The following is a 16,594-nucleotide window of genomic DNA, read 5'->3' on the forward strand; positions in this document are numbered from 1 at the left end:
GCTCTAGGTATCTCCATGTTAGTTCTGTTGGTACCTACGTTCTTTTCAGTCATCCTGTCTTAGTGCCATCTAACACATTGAGTCATGTTTTTACAAAAGTCCTCTTATATGCCAGGTTGCCTCTTTTCAAGCACTCTTTTGGCCCTCTTCCTCATTAACTATCCTGTCACCTTCCCAATTCTCAACCATTTTATTTGCTGTGGTGTTTTGAGGCTTTCAAAATGTCCACCAAAACAGAGCTTTGGTTTAGTGATGTTCTGGGTGGTAAAACAGATCTATAGCTAACTTTGAGTTCAAAAACATGGAGCTACAGTGTATTACTCCCTCTCTCTCTCAGAAAAAAGTCCATTGACTATCAGTTTGGATCATGGTGCATAAAAACAATAACACACTGTAAGCACATGCCCCCACATCTCTCGCTCTCACATGCACACACTTAACTTACTTTCCCAAGGACGATGTCCGAGAGACCTGACTTTTTAAGAAATAGAGCTGCTTCACTAGCCCCAACTCTCCCTGTGTATGTGGGATCTACCTGCAACACAAACATTAATAATTCACTGAAGTAAGTTAACTATAAAAAACAAGAGGTGAAAAGTACAAATTGCCAGTTTCTTAGACAGACAATATTAGAGCAATACTGGCATTCAGCTACCATAAAGCCGAGGAAGAGAAACCAGAATGAAATATGGGAAGCAAGAGAAACACTAAATTTAAAAAAATTAAAGTATTAAAAACTTACTTGTTTGTAATATGTCTCATACAATGGATTCCCAGTGGAAAGCTAAAAAGAAAGAGTCAAACAAAAAATGGATCATAATCAAATAACTTCCACTTTAAGGGAGTGACAAAAAAGCACATACTAATATAGCACAAATCAGTTGGAATTACAATTTTAGGACCAATTCACAAAAATAGATTATGCTAGTTATAAATGTAACGTTTGAATTCTAGGGAACCACAAATGACACAGTGAAAAGTCTAATTTGGGCACACTGTATGCCCTGGATACTTATGGAACATTTTTATAAGCTTATATTGTACATAGATACATATACTCTCCTCCTCTCTCCGACAAGTTTTTATAATTATTCTGGTAACAGTAGTTTAACCACACTGTTCACTTGTTTTTCATGTTCTTATCTTTTTACTTAATGTTCCAGTCCTATAAACAGCATTGTTCAGGTAGGTGTCTATGCCTGAGGATCAGGGTGTGTCTGTTAACATCTACCACATACACACTTTTTACATGTTAAATGGACAGGAAAGATAAAAGCCCCAGCACTCATCTTCTCATTTGCCTCCCTAAAACTTCCATAGGTTATCTCTGGTCCAATCCATACATTTGATCACATCCCAGACCTGATCTTTAGCTTGGATCAGAGGTGAGCAAAACACCGCCTGAGGGGCAGATTTGCCCCACCAAGGGATTTTACCCGGTCCACAGTTGGTCCCTTGGCCCTGTCCAGCCCAGACATGGAAGGCAGCCTGGGTTGTGGCATGTGTGGCCAGTCTCTGCCGCTCCCAGGTACGTAGCAGGGTGTGGGCAGCACAGCAGATGGACTGGGCTTCCTGGCAGCCCAGTCTGGTGACAGCTCACTCTGCCCTGCTACTCCACAGTCACTGATGGGGATGCCAGACAGAGTAGGTGGGGTGGGAAGGTGGGGTCTCCATGAAGACTGGCCTGGGAACCCTGGGGGGTAGGGCATGCAGAGCTGGGCGGATGGGATAGGGCTGCAGGCAGGCAGGGAGTGGCATCTGGGAGCAGGATGGGAGGGTGGAGAGAGGGGATGTTGACAGTATGGGGCCAGTGCCTGGGGAAGAGCTGCAATCCATGCCCTGCCTGTGGAACCAATGCTCCCCAGTGGTGGGTACAGGGCAGACAGCCTGGGGCAGGACAGGACCAACTACCCAACCCCCCCTGCAACCTGCAACAGCTCACTCACTGAAACTCCTGAAGCGGCCCTCCAGTCCAGATAATTGACTACCCCTAGCCTAGATGATAAGCACAAAGATATCAAAACCCATCCACCGTCTTGGGCAGATCATCCACTCCAGGGGTGCTCAACATCAGGGCCACAGGCCAAATGCAGCTCAGAGAGCCATGGCACCTGTCTGCTGGGACTCCCCATGGGTCACGAAGTTTGATACCAGGAGAGCAGAGGCTGTTAATATGGCCACCCTCCACCCTGCCAAATGCCCCAATCCCTGTGCAGCTGGTTGAAGCCAAGCTATACCCTCTTCCCCAGGCCACCCTGTCCATTTCTGGATCAGGGCTGGGTCACGCCCCTTTCCCACCCCATCGGGTTGGGTTGGAGTCTGACTACACCCCCTCCCCTCCTGTTGGGGCTGAGCCATGCCACATCCCTCTCTGCACGGCCAGGTTGGGGCCTGGGCACACCCCTTCCGTCTCCACGAGACGGGTCAAGCTTCTCCCCCCTGCCGAGCTGTGTTGGGGCCAGCCTGCCCCCACCCCCCACCCCGCTCTGTGTGGCCAGACTGTGCCACCGTGCCCGCCCAGTCACCAGGTCAGGAACACTGGCTGGATCCAGACCAGGCACTGCCAATCCAGCCCACTCAGCAAAAAGGCTGGGAATCACTGATCTGCTCATTAAGGCAGAGATCGGAGACCTTCAAGCTCTATGGCCACAAGAATTTTGAAAAGTCTGATTTAATTACATTATGCTATTATCATTCTAGCTTTGATTGTGGACAATCTAGTTGTTAAAGTCAATCAATTTTTCCTGGTCAATGATAAATTGACCAAAGACTTATGATCTATAATTCGCAAGAGCAGCAAAGTTTGATAACCACAGCAATTCTGACTGCTAAATTTCACGTCCCAGCTCCAAAGCACAGACCCACGAGACCAATAAAAAGAACAATAAATGATCCCCCCAAAAGAGAAAAAAAAGCCTCCTTTGTATACATGTGAAGAACAACATACTTTCTCCTTTTCTTGTTTTCGAAAATAACCAAACCATTTTTGCAACACTCCCTATTTAAAAAAAATAATCTAAGGGCAGGGAATTGAGTTAAAGAAGTTCTGCCAAAAACTAACAGCTTCCACAAAATCTTTACATTACTTCATATGAATGCTCCTACGACCTGATCCTGTAAGCTCATGGGCATAACTTAACTTTCAACAACAGCAGCCTTACTGGTTTTAACTTTTTGTGATTACTCACAAGCTTAATTTTGTACATGTATTTTCAAGAGCAAGAACCTAAACGTATAAAATAGCCATAACACTGTAATACGACTTGATTTATTAGGAACGTTATAGCAATACTATGACAGGCATGGGCAATTATTTTGACTGGCAGGTCATTTAACGAGTTTTAGTGAGTATACAAAATCTTTTGGAAGGTATCATTTTAACAAATTATAGATTAAAAAATCATATATAAAAATCAAACATCTACTATAACATATTTTAATGTAAAAAAATAATTGCCCTAATTTATGGTTTTTTGCGTACTGTATAGCGAGTTGATTACATAATATCTCAAAATAAAGCCGTACTCTTGTGTATTGTGTTTGGGGGAATAGGGTGTGTATACGGGTATGGGGGAAGAATGTGCATGTCTGTGGGGAGCTGCCTGTGTGCTGGGTCCTGGGATCCAGCCGGAGGTAGGGGAAGGCAGGAGGAGCATGGAGCAGAGCCCACATGGGCAGTACAGTGCCAACGCAGGTATGGTTCACTTCCCGCCTCTGCCCAGCCCACGGCTGCCCCTGTGGTGTTCTGCGTGGGGCCAAGCCCTGCCACTCCCACCCAGGGCAGCCCATGTTGCAGTCCTGCCCATACCCACTTCGTACCAGGAGGCTCCTGCCACATCACGCGGTGCTCTGGCTCCAGCTCCTGGCCACCTTCCATCTACTTGGCCACCCATACGTGGCTGCTCATTATGCAGGACAGGTGGAATGAGTGGAAGGGGGTTGGAAGCTGGAGCCCAACATGCTGCGGTGGGAACTGCCCAGCTGCAGATTTCCCCCTGGCACATGTCCCCCACCACTTCCACGTGCTTGCTACCTGCTGCCCAGAGCAGTACAGCAGGGGCAGGAGGAGGAGGAGCTGATCCAATTTAAATTGTGCCAAAAATGAGCACCCAATCCAATTCAGTTTGCCCAGGTGTGGATCTTACACTTAGACCCAGTCTCAGTGATTGGAAATCAGTCTAAACTTGTAACAGTATAGAAGTCCAGTACATACAGACTAGTCTAAAAAAGGTGGAAATTTGGTCCACCAAGGTTAGACTGATGCACTGAACGTCATTGCAGTTACCCATGCAGCCCCAGCAGCTGGGCTAAACATATGTCCAATTAACTTTAATTTCAGGTCTGATTAACTTTGATTCATGTCCAAAAAGAAAATGTTTTATAGTCCTTTTAAATGAGACAATGGACAGATTACAAGTCTGCACCCAATCTGACCATAAACAAAAAGAGGCAAAACTCCTGAAAGTGTGACTTATGCCTGTTTTCAGCAATACTGAGTGCAATTTCATTACTTATGTTCAGTACAAGGAACATGCAGGCTTGCATAGCACAGTGGTTTGCATACAAATAATAAGAACAATAATATTTAACAATATTCTGACTGCTAAACAGATTCATCAAGGTGGCAGAAACACAGTCACAGTCAGTATGATCAATGACCAAACAGCTCTTGAAACATTTGGAAAATTATCAAGACTTACATGATTTTGGATCAGGCACCCAATCCAGCAAAAAAAAAAAAAATGACTTTAGGTTTATAAGTTATGAACAAAAAAAGACTCATTTTGATCATGAGCTGAAAAGCTTTCACCTCTGGCAAAAACGCATGCATCTGAAGGGAGGAGGGCATTGCTACAAAGCTATTCTCTAGTACAGTTTTGCGCGTCCCCAAAAACTAGTGGAGAAAGCCATAATTTTGAACTCAGGACTGGAAATAAGAGACTAGCATTTAATCAAAAATAAAATGTATAATGTTTTATTGGTAAATCTTATGGATTCTCAAATACTGCTTTATGAAAATAAATTTCTGGTAGTGGACACTGTCAATACACAACAGGATGCTGGTCGAATTCAGGCCTCTCTCATAAGAAACAGATTTAAAGATGTGCTTTTACATATGCCTGGCATACCAAGGGCACGTCGTCTCCCAGAGTCCTCACTGACCTTGCACAGCGGAGAAAAGCATCTCACTTTTAAGGCAGGGGTAGTTTTTTACTCTTGCAGAATATCAATTAGATGACATTTGGGGAGGGATGTATGGCACTGAGCAATGCCAGCATTGTTATTTAAAGGATAAGAAATTAATTAAATAGATCAGAACAAGATGAGCACAGGCAAGAACCCCAAGCGTTAAGGGAGCCTTTACAGCAGGTCTGGCCTTGACTGGGGCAGGGTATAGCAGGGCTGGCGTCCCAGGCCCCGTAGCGCTGCCCCTCGCCGCAGGGCCCTGGGGAAGCTGGGTGCCCACCGCAGCAGGTGCCAGGCCGGCGCGGGGAGGCCGTGGCGCCAAGCCGGCACAGCCGACACTCCCGGGACGAGCCGGGCGCAGGCTCTGCCCCACCCGCCGCCGCGCCCCACATTCGGCCCCCCAGGACCGGCCTGGCCTCCCCATGCCGGGCCGGGCAGCGCTGGAGGGCGGAGCAGGGAGCCGAGCGTGGCCCGGCGCCCCCGGGCTCGGCCACAGCGCAGACTGCCCTGGCCCAGCGCGGCGGTGGCACCCGGCCCCGGCCAGCCGGACGTGCCTGCGGACTAGGAGCAGCCACTCGGGCCCGGCTTCCCACGCACCAGCGCCCCTCACCCGCGCCCGCCTCAGGTGACCAGGCCGCGCTGCGCCGCGCCCCCGCTGCCCCGCGCGCCGGGTCGGGCCGGGCCGGCTACCTGCTGGCTGAGGGGAATGAGCGCCGCCATCTTCCTCCCGCGGACTCGGGCCGCGGCCGGGGGGGCGGGGCGAGCGATGGGCGGGGCGGCTTCCCTCCCTCTGTCTGTCGCGCGCGCTGCCAGGCCGGCGGGGCCGAGAGGCCGGCCCGAGGCCCGAGCCCCAAGCCACTGAAACTGCTAAGACTTCGACACGCAGCCGGGCCCCAGGACATCGGCCCTTGATTCCCCAGCAGCTCCGGTCGGTCTGCTCCTCCGAGAGGTCAAGTCCAAGCACTTCTCACTGCTCCGCCTACTACGCGCGGGTCATACCTTCCTGATGACTTCTCTTCTTTCATCGACATGTCCTTGGTTGCTGTTGCAACACAAGGCAGCACCCACTTCAGTCTCCTTCCCAGGACTTTTACTGTCTCACTCCACTGCTGGTCTCCCCCTCAGCCAGCCCACCCCGTCCATCCCCCCACCAGTCAGACCAGACTCCACCCCAGGCTCCCCCTTCAAGTGCCAGCGTCCCCCGGGCCCATTCTTTACCCAACTTGTCTACCCCCAGCTCCCCACCTTTCTCTCTGTTCAAAAGCTGTTACTAGAAAACATTTGAAGTAACTAAGTCAACATATTACGTTGAGGATTATTAGGGCAAGTTTCACTGCTTCTGTTTCTGAATTCCTGGATAATAAAACGATCTGAATTTCAGCTTTTGGACAACACGGGAGACTCACTCACTTAACTCTTAGATCGATGTTGTATCATTTCTTTTTACAACATCATTAGCCTAGAAATGCCAGAGAATAAGAGACAATACCAGCGTTCGCAAGATATGGCAGCTGTTCCGGGTTCTCTGAACAAGATGTGGGAAACCCACTTGGATGCATCTAACTCCAGATGCCTCCAAGTCACAGATCAGCAACACCTCAGGAGCAGTAGGCTGGGATTATTCTTCTGATGCCACTGCTATGACTTCTTCCTGCTGTCCAGGCACCACACAGATGAAGCTGTAGCATTTTGGGCCAGACAATAGCTCCACAGGCCATAGGTTGCCACCCCCTAGCCTAGCCTAGGTAATTAGCAAGGGATAGTAAGTGTTTAGGTAAGATAAACCAGGTGTCTTCCACCTCTTCTCCATCCCTCCATCCCCTTCGAAAAGCTGTATTCCTGAAAAGAAAGTAATAGCTACTGAAGGGAAGATCCCTCTGGTAGATCTGCCAAGGAAACATGATGGATACAAGGAGCCAGGTAGTCATTTTAGTCAGAAGTCAGTCAGTCAAAAAGGAGGGCAGATATTCACCTTTAGAAACTAAGATTTCGCTTAGGTTAACCTAACAGAGACCAGTTTGTAATGGATTTCTTGTTCCCACAACTTCCCATTCAAATGGGTTATTCATTTCTGTTTTGGGGTTTGTTTAGGTTTTTTTGCTTGGGAACAGCAATCCTGAGGTCAGCAGTGGAGTGGGCAGGGAGGCTGAAGTGTTCTGCCACAGGCTTTTGTGTCTTTCTGCAGCTGATACAGAGTACGATAGCAAAAGGCCTCCTTTGGGAGTGAGAGGACTGGACATTCCATCTTCAGAGAAGCAAAAGTCAGCACCCAAAGTAACACATTCAAAGTTTAATGTGCAGTAAAGCTTCCCCTGTAGAGACCCACTCAGTATAAATCACCCTTCATTGAGAGATACTTTACCAAGTCTTAATACATTTGGTATTTTTATTGAATTCCATTTCAATTTAACATTCTTAGAATCAGAAGCCTTACTTCTTAATAAAATATTTGAAAAAGAAATCTATAATTTAATAATATTTTAGCCAGGCTCTCAATAAAAGATTTAAATAATATTGTTGAGTGCTTGTTACTAAGGGAGGGTAGCAGGAGGGAACAGGACAGCAAAACCTTTATAGCAGGTAAAAAAAAAAGCAAACCCTTTAGATAGTTTCACAAATAAGAATTAAAGCTCTTCCTTCTGGACAGTATTCCTCCTTAATTTATTCTTTCCTGATTCTTTTTTCTTTTCTACCTTCTTGTTAAGCCTTTCCCTGAAGTGTTTTTCTTCTTCTGCCCTTTCCCTTTTCTTTTCTTCCTCAGTCTGTTTTATGTTCATCACCTTTTCAGGGTCCTAAAGGGAAAAGGACACGGAGGGTTTTTTTTGTCCAAGTCGGCAAGCCCTTCCGTTCATTGAGCTTGACATTTAAGTCAAAGGTAAGGAGTTCTTTATAAAGGAATTGCAAGATTAAGGCCTTTATTAGTAACAAGCATCCAAGATTTTTCAAGTTGTGTCTATGGCTGGCAAAGGCTTGTCGGGGGGGGAAAGCGAGTGCACTTTTCCAGCTTTATGCCAGTTCTGGGCCCCGTAGCAACTCAGAAGTAAGCGTAAGACAGTACTAGCCCCTGCAGAGGGAGATTCTAGGTACTATATTTATCCAATGTTTCACAAAGAAGCTGCTTTTAAGAAGTGCAGTAACTTAGGCTTGTGCTGAAATAAGAACTTGATACTCGTACAGCCAACAAACTCACGCTCATTTAAACAAAGATTCATCACTCCATGCACAGACTGTATGCTTGGCAAGTGTTTCAGAAAGATGAGAATCAGTCCATTTGGTTTTAAGCAACTTTTTCTCTCTCCTGACCCTGAGCTGCTCTAAGGGCTAGAGACCTCTGACAATTCATTAGGACCCCCTAATGGACTGCAGTCCTATTTGGAACCTCCACAGAACTGTACATTCCTTTTACAAGGGTTTGAGAGGAGATCTTAAAAAAGCATCCTAATAGTTGTCTTTATACTGTTTGTGTCTGGGGACATTCCTTCTTTGACACAATAAAAAGCCTGTAAGACAGACCCCTTTACATAACGCCAATCCTTTTACTTCATAATGAGTGGCTAAAATAGGGATAAGGATTTCATTCATTACCTTGGTTTCTCCCCAGGTTTCATATCCAAAATCTTCTGCATATTCTTCATCATCTGTGATCAAGAAATTATCGAAAATGGTTCCAGCTCTCACCTTCAATAGAAGGAGAGAACGTTGGATGGAAAAAGTTAAGCTAAAACTATATTGTCAGGGAACATGATTATTCCTTTTAATGACTAAAATTCCAGATGCTGCAGAATTCTACATGTTGTACAGTCCCAAGAATGCCACAGTTATGTGGCTGCAGAATTGTACTCCAGAATACAAGGCCTTGTCATTTCTTTAAATAAAAGATGGACACTTTAGACATTTTTTTACTTCCACATTTGTCCATAGTAGCTTGGACTACTAGTTTGGAAGAAAAAATATGTACCTATCATCATACTATACTTGAGCATAAGTAAAGTATGCACTGAAGAGCCACATTTAGTGAAGTATATAGAACATTTATGAAAACACAAGAATATTATTCCCTCATTTTTCATTAAATCTCAAAGTCATCAGCAGTACAGCTGTTGTGTAATTAGATCTGTTTAACGCAATATTTGACTTTATGTAAAATGCAGCCAATTACATATTTAAATGAAGGCAAGTGTGTGGGGGGGGGGGGAAGGAATACAGGCATTAGCCCTACAGTTTCTACACATTTACAGAAGAAAGTTTGACCAACACCTCTGTACAGGAAAGGAATGGAATAAGTACTTTAATTTCTAGTTACCTGCAAGAATTTAAGACAACTGACCTGCCAAATATCTAGTCCAATGACACCAATGTTCTCATAGCTGAGAATGTTGAAGTCTGGCAAGAAGTCTGGATTGTCAATCTGTGGATGGGGCCAAACTCCTTTATAATTAGGGTTATCAATCTTCCTTGGTTTCCATTCACCCTACAACAAACCATATAATTCTTGATACCTTTGGCCAAAAGAACAAGCAGTTTAAAGTAGTGATCCATAACTAGAATGATTTTACTCTGTACAGTGGATTCTTGATCATAGGGTGTCGCCATTCTCCATCAGTTGCATTGTTCCAGTCTTTAGATCTCGCGGCACTAGTGTCTGGAATGTGTTCAGGTTCATCCCAATCCTTTAAAATACATAGGAATAAAGAAGATAGCAAAATTAACACAACTTTATATACGTGCAAGAGACATTACCCAACCAGTTCAAGAAAGAAAGAAAAATATACCTATTATCCTTTTTTAAAAGGATAAACAAGTTAATCTGTCAGAAAAGGAAAAGCCTCATTTGCCAAGGCCCCTGGCAGAGGTGTGCCAAGATTTGATCTGTGATCCCAGCAATTGGGCCTCCTACCATGCAACGTGTATGGCAGGGGGCGTGACAGTGGGATTGGGGAATCAGAACCCAACCTTGCTTTGTTGCCCGTGCAGGAGGCATCCAAAACCACAATCCCAGGCTCCCCCTGCACCCATAAATAGCAAGCTGGGCGCTCAAGTCTCCCCCCATGGCTGGGAATGCCAGTCAGCGCTAGCCACACATTCAATTAAAGGGAAAAAAGGACACCAGCTACAAAGTTACTACATATATTTTTTGTAATAACTTTGTGTCTTATTTGGTTTTATTGTGCTGTTAATTGTACAAACTGGCTAATTAGCGATCACATTAAATATAACATCTGCCAGGAGCCTAAATCACCAAACGCCAAAGATCTCAGTTTCATAAGCCTAACAAAACTGGGATGGCATGTGGGCATGGTACATGTAGGTTAATGCTACTTGGATTTCAAAACTCACAATCAAAGTTTGAAGTGGTTTAACACAATCCTGTCATGGTCATTTGGTTCTAGGAAACATACAGGAAAGTTTGTTTTCTGGAAAGTTTTACTAGATCAGTAATTTTCATTAACACATTTCACAAGGTGAACCCAGAGATTTAAAAAAGGAATGCAGCTGTTGCTGTGTTGCCGAGTTATTTTCAACAGAGTTGCTCCATTATTTTTCTGCAGTCAAGGCATGAAAGCCAAGAGCTGGCATTTTCCAAGTGATGCCTTGAGTCTAAAAAAAAGGTTGAGAGCCACTGTACTCAATACCAGCCTCCTTATGCATTGCTAGTAATGCATAAGACGGCTGCTATCTAGTCCCCACCACAGGACCCAGGTAAAGCACTTGCATCAAGAAATTAGCTTTGCATGATATCCAGCTTCTATTCAGAGAATCACGTGACCTAGACAGTTCTTCTACGTTCCAACCCTCCAGAAGAGAACCAGAAAATTGGGGGGGGGTGTTGGAATTCCACCAGAATTATGATAGACACCCTGTCCCTGAAATGGGATCAACAAATCCATCAGCATGCTTCACATGCAAACATGGTCTATAATGCGAAGACCAAAACAGGCCTGATCTTAGACTAGTGTTCTGTATGGGTTCATGTTCCTCTTTTCATTAGCATCACTTAGTAGCCATGTTCTGGGTACAAACATCCGCAACTTCTAGCTAGCTCCTACTGGAAATATCTGTGTATAAGCTGTGCATGGCTGTCAAGAGCTTCGTGAAGGCTTTTAACAGTGTATGCCCTTGTGATAAGTGCTCAGGAAGTCTCAGGTTTCACAATGCCAGCAGACCTCTCCTTGATTCCTGAAAGTTAATGTCAGAATACATTAAGTAAATACCTAGAAGCAGATAGCCAATAGGAAGAATGAACAGTCTGAATGGGTAGCATCCCTATAAATGCAGGGTAAAGAATCTTGAAACTAACAAACTAAAAAGGAAACCACCTCTGGCTTGACATCATTCGGATCATTAATTTGGGCTATATCATCCCAATCCTGAGGCTTCTTCACTGTAGGATCATTTATCTTCCTTGGTGGCAAGAAATCCCAGTCATCTTCTAGATTGCCGGACTCAATCATTTCATTATCAATTTTCACTTTGTATGTCTGATCTGATCTTAAAATCAGTGTGTACAAGTGAGTAAATCCATCAACCTGTAACATTTTTAGAGTTTAAAAGGAGTTAAATACTTTTTACTACTGAGAACAGGTTGTTTTTAAAATAATATTGCATTATAATCATAGTCTATGTACCATGTTCAGCTGAAATATCAAGAGAAGCTTAAAAGAACTTTTATAGAAGCTAAACATGAAAATGCTTAAGCACAAATAAAAGCATTTTCCATACTTCAAGAACTGGTCATGAAAAATGCACTCAAAGTAGCAATGAATAAGTCCAGAGTCAGCAGTTTTCCCCATTTTGGCAGAGAGGAAGTAGGGCAATGCTCAAATGAATTGCCCTGCGGTGGGAGGGAGAAACAGACATTTATTTATTGGACTGCTTTGTTCTTTTTTAAAATTGATTCATGTGTTTTGTTTGAGGAAGGGAGTGGGGGGGGGCGGGGAAAGGGGAAGGTAAGTTTGGAGAACAATTGCGAGAGGGAGATACAGGCTTGGGAAGGGCTGTAAGGAGGAAGACAGACAACTCCTTTGGCTATGAAGCAGGGGAATAGGAGTGAATAGTAGGCCATGCAGGAGCAGAATTTTTAAAAAGAAGTACTGAACATGAGGTTGGAAAACTTGTGTGCGGGAAGGGGCAGGAAGGTTGTACTGTCTTATTTAAAATATTTTAGTTTGTGTACATAATTTTTTGCTTTTATCATAAACCATCCTAAACCTTTTCTGGGATAGCTGAGAGTGACAAGATAAAGAAGGAGAAATAAGCATCTCTCGAAGTTAGAAATATATATGCAACCTCAAGTGTGGGCAAAGATCAATCCGGGAAGATGCACACATAGGATATGATAATTATACAAAAGAAAATGCATTAAAAATCCAGGAAATTCAAGTTATGGTTACACTTGAAAACCTCTAACGTCTACTTTGTGGTACAGGTTTCCAACCCCTGATTTAAGAGTAATGCAAGTCTGGAGGATGATATCTATCTTCCATACAGAAGACCTTGAATCCCTGCTTTAAAAACAATATTGTAATAAAACCACAAAAAAAAAGTCACTACCTAATACTTCCCTAGTGCATTTAATACAAGTCTATCTTTACAGTTATAAATGTAAAATTCACATAACTATAACTTTCAGAAATATCAAGCATTTACCTTGCACCTGATTTGTTTCTTGATCGGATAAAGCTTATTCTTGTAATTTAAAATAACATGAACTTTCTTTGTTTCAGATCCACAAATATCTGGTCCTTAAGAACATAGAACATGACTTTTGTTTTTAAATTGTTTTATATGCATACACCTTTTAGCTAAAAATCAAAACACCACGCACCACAACGCAACAGGCACTCTTCCATGTCGTACTTGTACATCTTTTTTTTTTTTTTTTTTTATTCGCACAGTTATTTTTAAGATTTATATTTATATTTTGCTAGCCCTATGTTGCATTCTTCACCCAGGCATTAAACATACAATTAAAACCAAAATACCACACATGCATATACAGAAATCCTTTAACAGCAGCAGTTATCCATAGTCCAAACTAAAGAAAATTTTTAAAAAAACCTCTCAACTGATAAAGCATCTTTGGCTTAAGTTTTACCTTGAGGTACACAAACGTAAAGTATAAAATCACAGAAAAGTAGCGTTTGGAAGGGACCTCATGAGGTCATTTAGTTCAAGGCAAGATCTTCCACCATCTAAACCATCCTAGAGAAGGTTGCCTAACCTATTCTTAAAACAACCTTCCAAGGATGGAGATTCCACATCTCTGTTATTTAAATGGATCTGCAATCAGGGGACGCACATTTTGGACTACAGTTAAGGTTTTCAAAAACTTTAGTGACTGCAGTGACCTTGCTAAACATTTAACTTCATCATAGGAGAGTTCCATACACTTTTAGTTCATAGCTCTCAAGCACTCATGAACACGTCTCATTTGCATTTTGATAAATGGCGTGTCAAAGGATAGCTCAGGCACAGAATTACTGACAGTCAAGGCATTCTAATTTAGTTGAGGCATTTGAATAATGTATGTATAACTAAACTTACCAAACATAATGTAATACGGTGAATCACTACTCATGTTTTTTTGATCCAAGTTTGAGGAAAATAGTTTTATGTATCCACCACCACAGTCTATCTTTTGCTCATGTTTTACCGTATATTGAATGACTAGAGTCTTTCCTTTATTGTTAAATGGTTTAAATCGTGATGAGATTGCATAAAATTTAGAATTTTCACAGGTTTGCAGACCTGTAAAGATATTGAAGTTTGCATATAACATGTCAATTGCACGTGCATGTACACAGTTCAATTTCTCCCTTCCTCCCCTCCAATCTGTGGATAACTAGACACATCATAAAGATTTGCCTACACAGTTAGCTCTGTATAAGTCAGTCTTGACTAAGAAAAAGTCCATCAATTGGGCAAGTGCAGATTTACTATATAAATTTAGAGATTTAATTCTTAATTTAACCGAGACAGGAATTCTCTTATTTACACTATTATTGATATAGAGTTGCCCTCAAACTATAAGGTCACACAAGTGAAATCAAGAGCAGAATTGGCTGTGTTTTTAGTGGAGGAAAAAAGATGCCTGTCATTCTTCATTTATTGGAGTACAACATAAAACCAAAAAACACAACCAAACTATTCCCCTCAAACAAGACATAAAACAAAGCAGCCAGTTTTAAACGCTGTTAAAATATACAGAAGTAAGTGACACAGCAATATAAAGAATTAAAATACAGTTAGTCATCATGCCATACTCTTGGATTAATAATCCACATTAAAAAGAACAATACAACATTTTTTAGATTTGTATCATGAGTGATCTGAATGTAGGGTAGATTAAAATTAAAGCTATATAGCTCACTAAAATTAAAGATCTGTAGTATAGTGTTTAGTGAGTTGGAGCTCCCGTAATCAGATACTGTGAAAGGAGATGCAAAGAGCAGCGTATAATGCCCTAACATCAATATAGACCACATCATCACTGGATTAACAGATTATAATATCCAAGGTCCATTCACCTGCAACTCTACCAATGTCATGTATACCATCACCTGCTTACAGTGCCCTCCGCTGCCCATGTTGGGCAGATGGGACAATCCCTACGTGAATGAATGAACACCGATTTAACATCAGCTCCAGAAAAACACAAAAGCCTGTGGAAGCATATTTTAACCTCCCTGGCTACCGTGAGGTCAGTGCTTAGGCCGCAAAGCTTTAAAAGCAGACGGGATTGTTAAGTATGGTTTAAACGGAGGCTGTGGATTCTTAGTCCCGTTCCCTGGATTAGTTTTTGTGAGCCCTTTGTCCCTGTGGGTTGATTGCTTGTTTGCCTCTCCCAGCACTGCTTCCCTCTCTCATCCCTACCGTTTGAATTCAACTCTCTCTCCATTTTATGCATTGCTTTGTCATCTTCCTTTCACAGGAACTGATTAGGTGAGCTCCAACTAAAGAAACCTGTATATAATATACAATTAAGTAAGTCTGTAACGGGGTCGGCAATGTTTTGGGCAGTGCCAAAAATACCCTCAACCTGGACTTGTAAGATGTTGGTGTGCCAGGGGCGGACAGCAAGGGAGCTGCAAGGGGCCCAATCCTTGTTGTGGCCGTGCGGCCCCAGCCCTTTCTCTGAGGCACGAGAGCCAAACAAAATGCTTTGCATGCTATGCATGCTGGGGGTTGCCTACCCTGGTCTATAAGGCACAGGTCTATCCTGCCTTCTGCTTGACTTTAGGCTAACACAACCAACTACATCTCCGCTGATCTGTCAGCAGGTCTGTAGAAGGACACGTCGCTCGTCTAGAAAGCAAGAACTTCATGACTGTTAAGCTGGCCAGATGTAATGCTCTGAGGAGAATAATGCAAAGTATTATTTACGAACTTGCTAAATGTGCTGAGACTACAAATTTACCCATGGGTTTTTGCAATTTATTCATTCCAAACAACACTTTCATTAAAATTCACAAACCTTTATCTTTGACAGGATCACCATAAAATTTTCCAGCGGTCAGCTTAAACTTCCCAAGGTCGGGTTTATATTGAGAATTCAACCATCTCCTTTGCCAGTTAACTGTCAAATTAATTAGTTTAGATTAAAATGGAAATGCTAGGCTTCTAAACAATGTAAACAACACCGAGTTTTTCTTAATCAGTTATATAAAAATACCTCCCAAGACCTTGAATGTTTTTCCTTAGACTTCAGGTTGTGGCTGCAGAATTACATAGTACTAGGCAGGTATCACCAGGATTTTGGTAGGCAAGCCCTGTTGCGGGACCCTACGGATGGGGACAGAGATGACTTCCTGGGTAGGAAGCCCCCGCCCTCACCTCGACTCTGAACAAAGGGCTTTGCTCTGGGATAACGGTGCTGACAGTCAGCGCACGAATGCCGCCGTGACAGAGGCAAGCGAGGCCCGCCTCGGCCCGCAGCCTCCCATCCACCGCCAGGCAACCGCCACAAGCGTCACCCGGGACCAGGACACCGCTCCACCGGCCGCCCGCCCGCAGAGGCTCAGCGGAGCGCTCTTCTCCACGCAAACTCGGCCGCGCCCGGGCCCGCACCTCCGTCCGTGAACTCCTCGCGGAAATGCACGGCAGCGCAGGCGGGGCCAAGCACTGCCCCCAACAGCGCGGCGCGGAGCAGCAGTGCCATCGGCCCGGCGGCTCACGGGCGCCACCAGCCAGTAACGGACGCGCAACCCCACACCTCAGCCACTTCCCCCTCGCGCTTCTTACCAGAGCGGGCTCTGATTGGTCCGGACGCCCACCGCCGTTCGGGACAGGATTGGTCGGCATTCTCGCCCCGGCCCACTCCCTGCTGGGGTCAGCGCTGACTGGCTTAGAGTCGTGGGGGGAAGGGGGAGATTCCCGGGCGCTCTAAGCAGAGAGAGGAGCTCCGCCA

The 16,594-nt window shown here is 44.1% G+C and overlaps 2 protein-coding genes across 8 annotated transcripts in view; both read right to left on the bottom strand.

The window, feature by feature from the left end:
• The window catches only part of EPS15L1 (epidermal growth factor receptor pathway substrate 15 like 1), a 60,446-nt gene extending 54,291 nt beyond the window's left edge, over window positions 1-6,155 (bottom strand). For 2 of the 5 annotated variants that reach the window (XM_090026734.1, XM_090026740.1), the window contains exons 1-3: window positions 5,878-6,154; window positions 743-784; window positions 446-535 (exon numbers count right to left, since the gene is read on the bottom strand). In XM_090026734.1, coding sequence (XP_089882860.1) covers window positions 446-535; window positions 743-784; window positions 5,878-5,907 — 162 coding nt within the window. In that variant the 5' untranslated portion in view covers window positions 5,908-6,154. Of the gene's footprint in view, window positions 1-445; window positions 536-742; window positions 785-5,877 lie in introns of all 5 variants that reach the window. The other 3 variants (XM_090026737.1, XM_090026736.1, XM_090026735.1) reach the window with 2 other exon arrangements.
• Window positions 6,156-7,559: 1,404 nt separating this feature from the next.
• Window positions 7,560-16,545, bottom strand: CALR3 (calreticulin 3). Of its 3 annotated transcripts, none has more exons than XM_090027506.1 (9): window positions 16,255-16,539; window positions 15,662-15,763; window positions 13,732-13,935; window positions 12,835-12,929; window positions 11,505-11,714; window positions 9,744-9,857; window positions 9,515-9,658; window positions 8,773-8,865; window positions 7,560-7,979 (listed from the first exon to the last, which is right to left on the bottom strand). In XM_090027506.1, the coding sequence occupies exons 1-9, from the start codon at window positions 16,343-16,345 to the stop codon at window positions 7,812-7,814; spliced, it is 1,221 nt and encodes a 406-aa protein (XP_089883632.1). In that variant the 5' UTR covers window positions 16,346-16,539; the 3' UTR covers window positions 7,560-7,811. The 3 variants fall into 3 exon arrangements, with proteins under 3 accessions (XP_089883632.1, XP_089883634.1, XP_089883633.1); XM_090027507.1 differs by having other exon boundaries at window positions 7,832-7,979; window positions 8,773-8,825; window positions 16,255-16,544; XM_090027508.1 differs by lacking the exon at window positions 11,505-11,714 and having other exon boundaries at window positions 16,255-16,545.
• Between the last annotated feature and the right edge of the window lie 49 nt (window positions 16,546-16,594).

The sequence above is a fragment of the Crocodylus siamensis genome, chromosome 14 (genome assembly GCF_052110815.1).
Source record: "Crocodylus siamensis isolate JL-2025a chromosome 14, ASM5211081v1, whole genome shotgun sequence".
Lineage (NCBI taxonomy): Eukaryota > Metazoa > Chordata > Crocodylia > Crocodylidae > Crocodylus > Crocodylus siamensis.

What these genes read in the sequence shown, in the direction of transcription:
- CALR3 (XM_090027506.1), bottom strand. Translation starts at nt 16,345, where the DNA reads ATGGCACTGCTGCTCCGCGCCGCGCTGTTGGGGGCAGTGCTTGGCCCC. An exon ending in ACCGTATTACATTATGTTTG is followed by an intron (nt 12,930 to 13,731) that starts GTAAGTTTAGTT and finishes TATGTTCTTAAG; the next exon opens with GACCAGATATTTGTGGATCT. An exon ending in TTGGACTAGATATTTGGCAG is followed by an intron (nt 8,866 to 9,514) that starts GTCAGTTGTCTT and finishes CTTCTATTGAAG; the next exon opens with GTGAGAGCTGGAACCATTTT.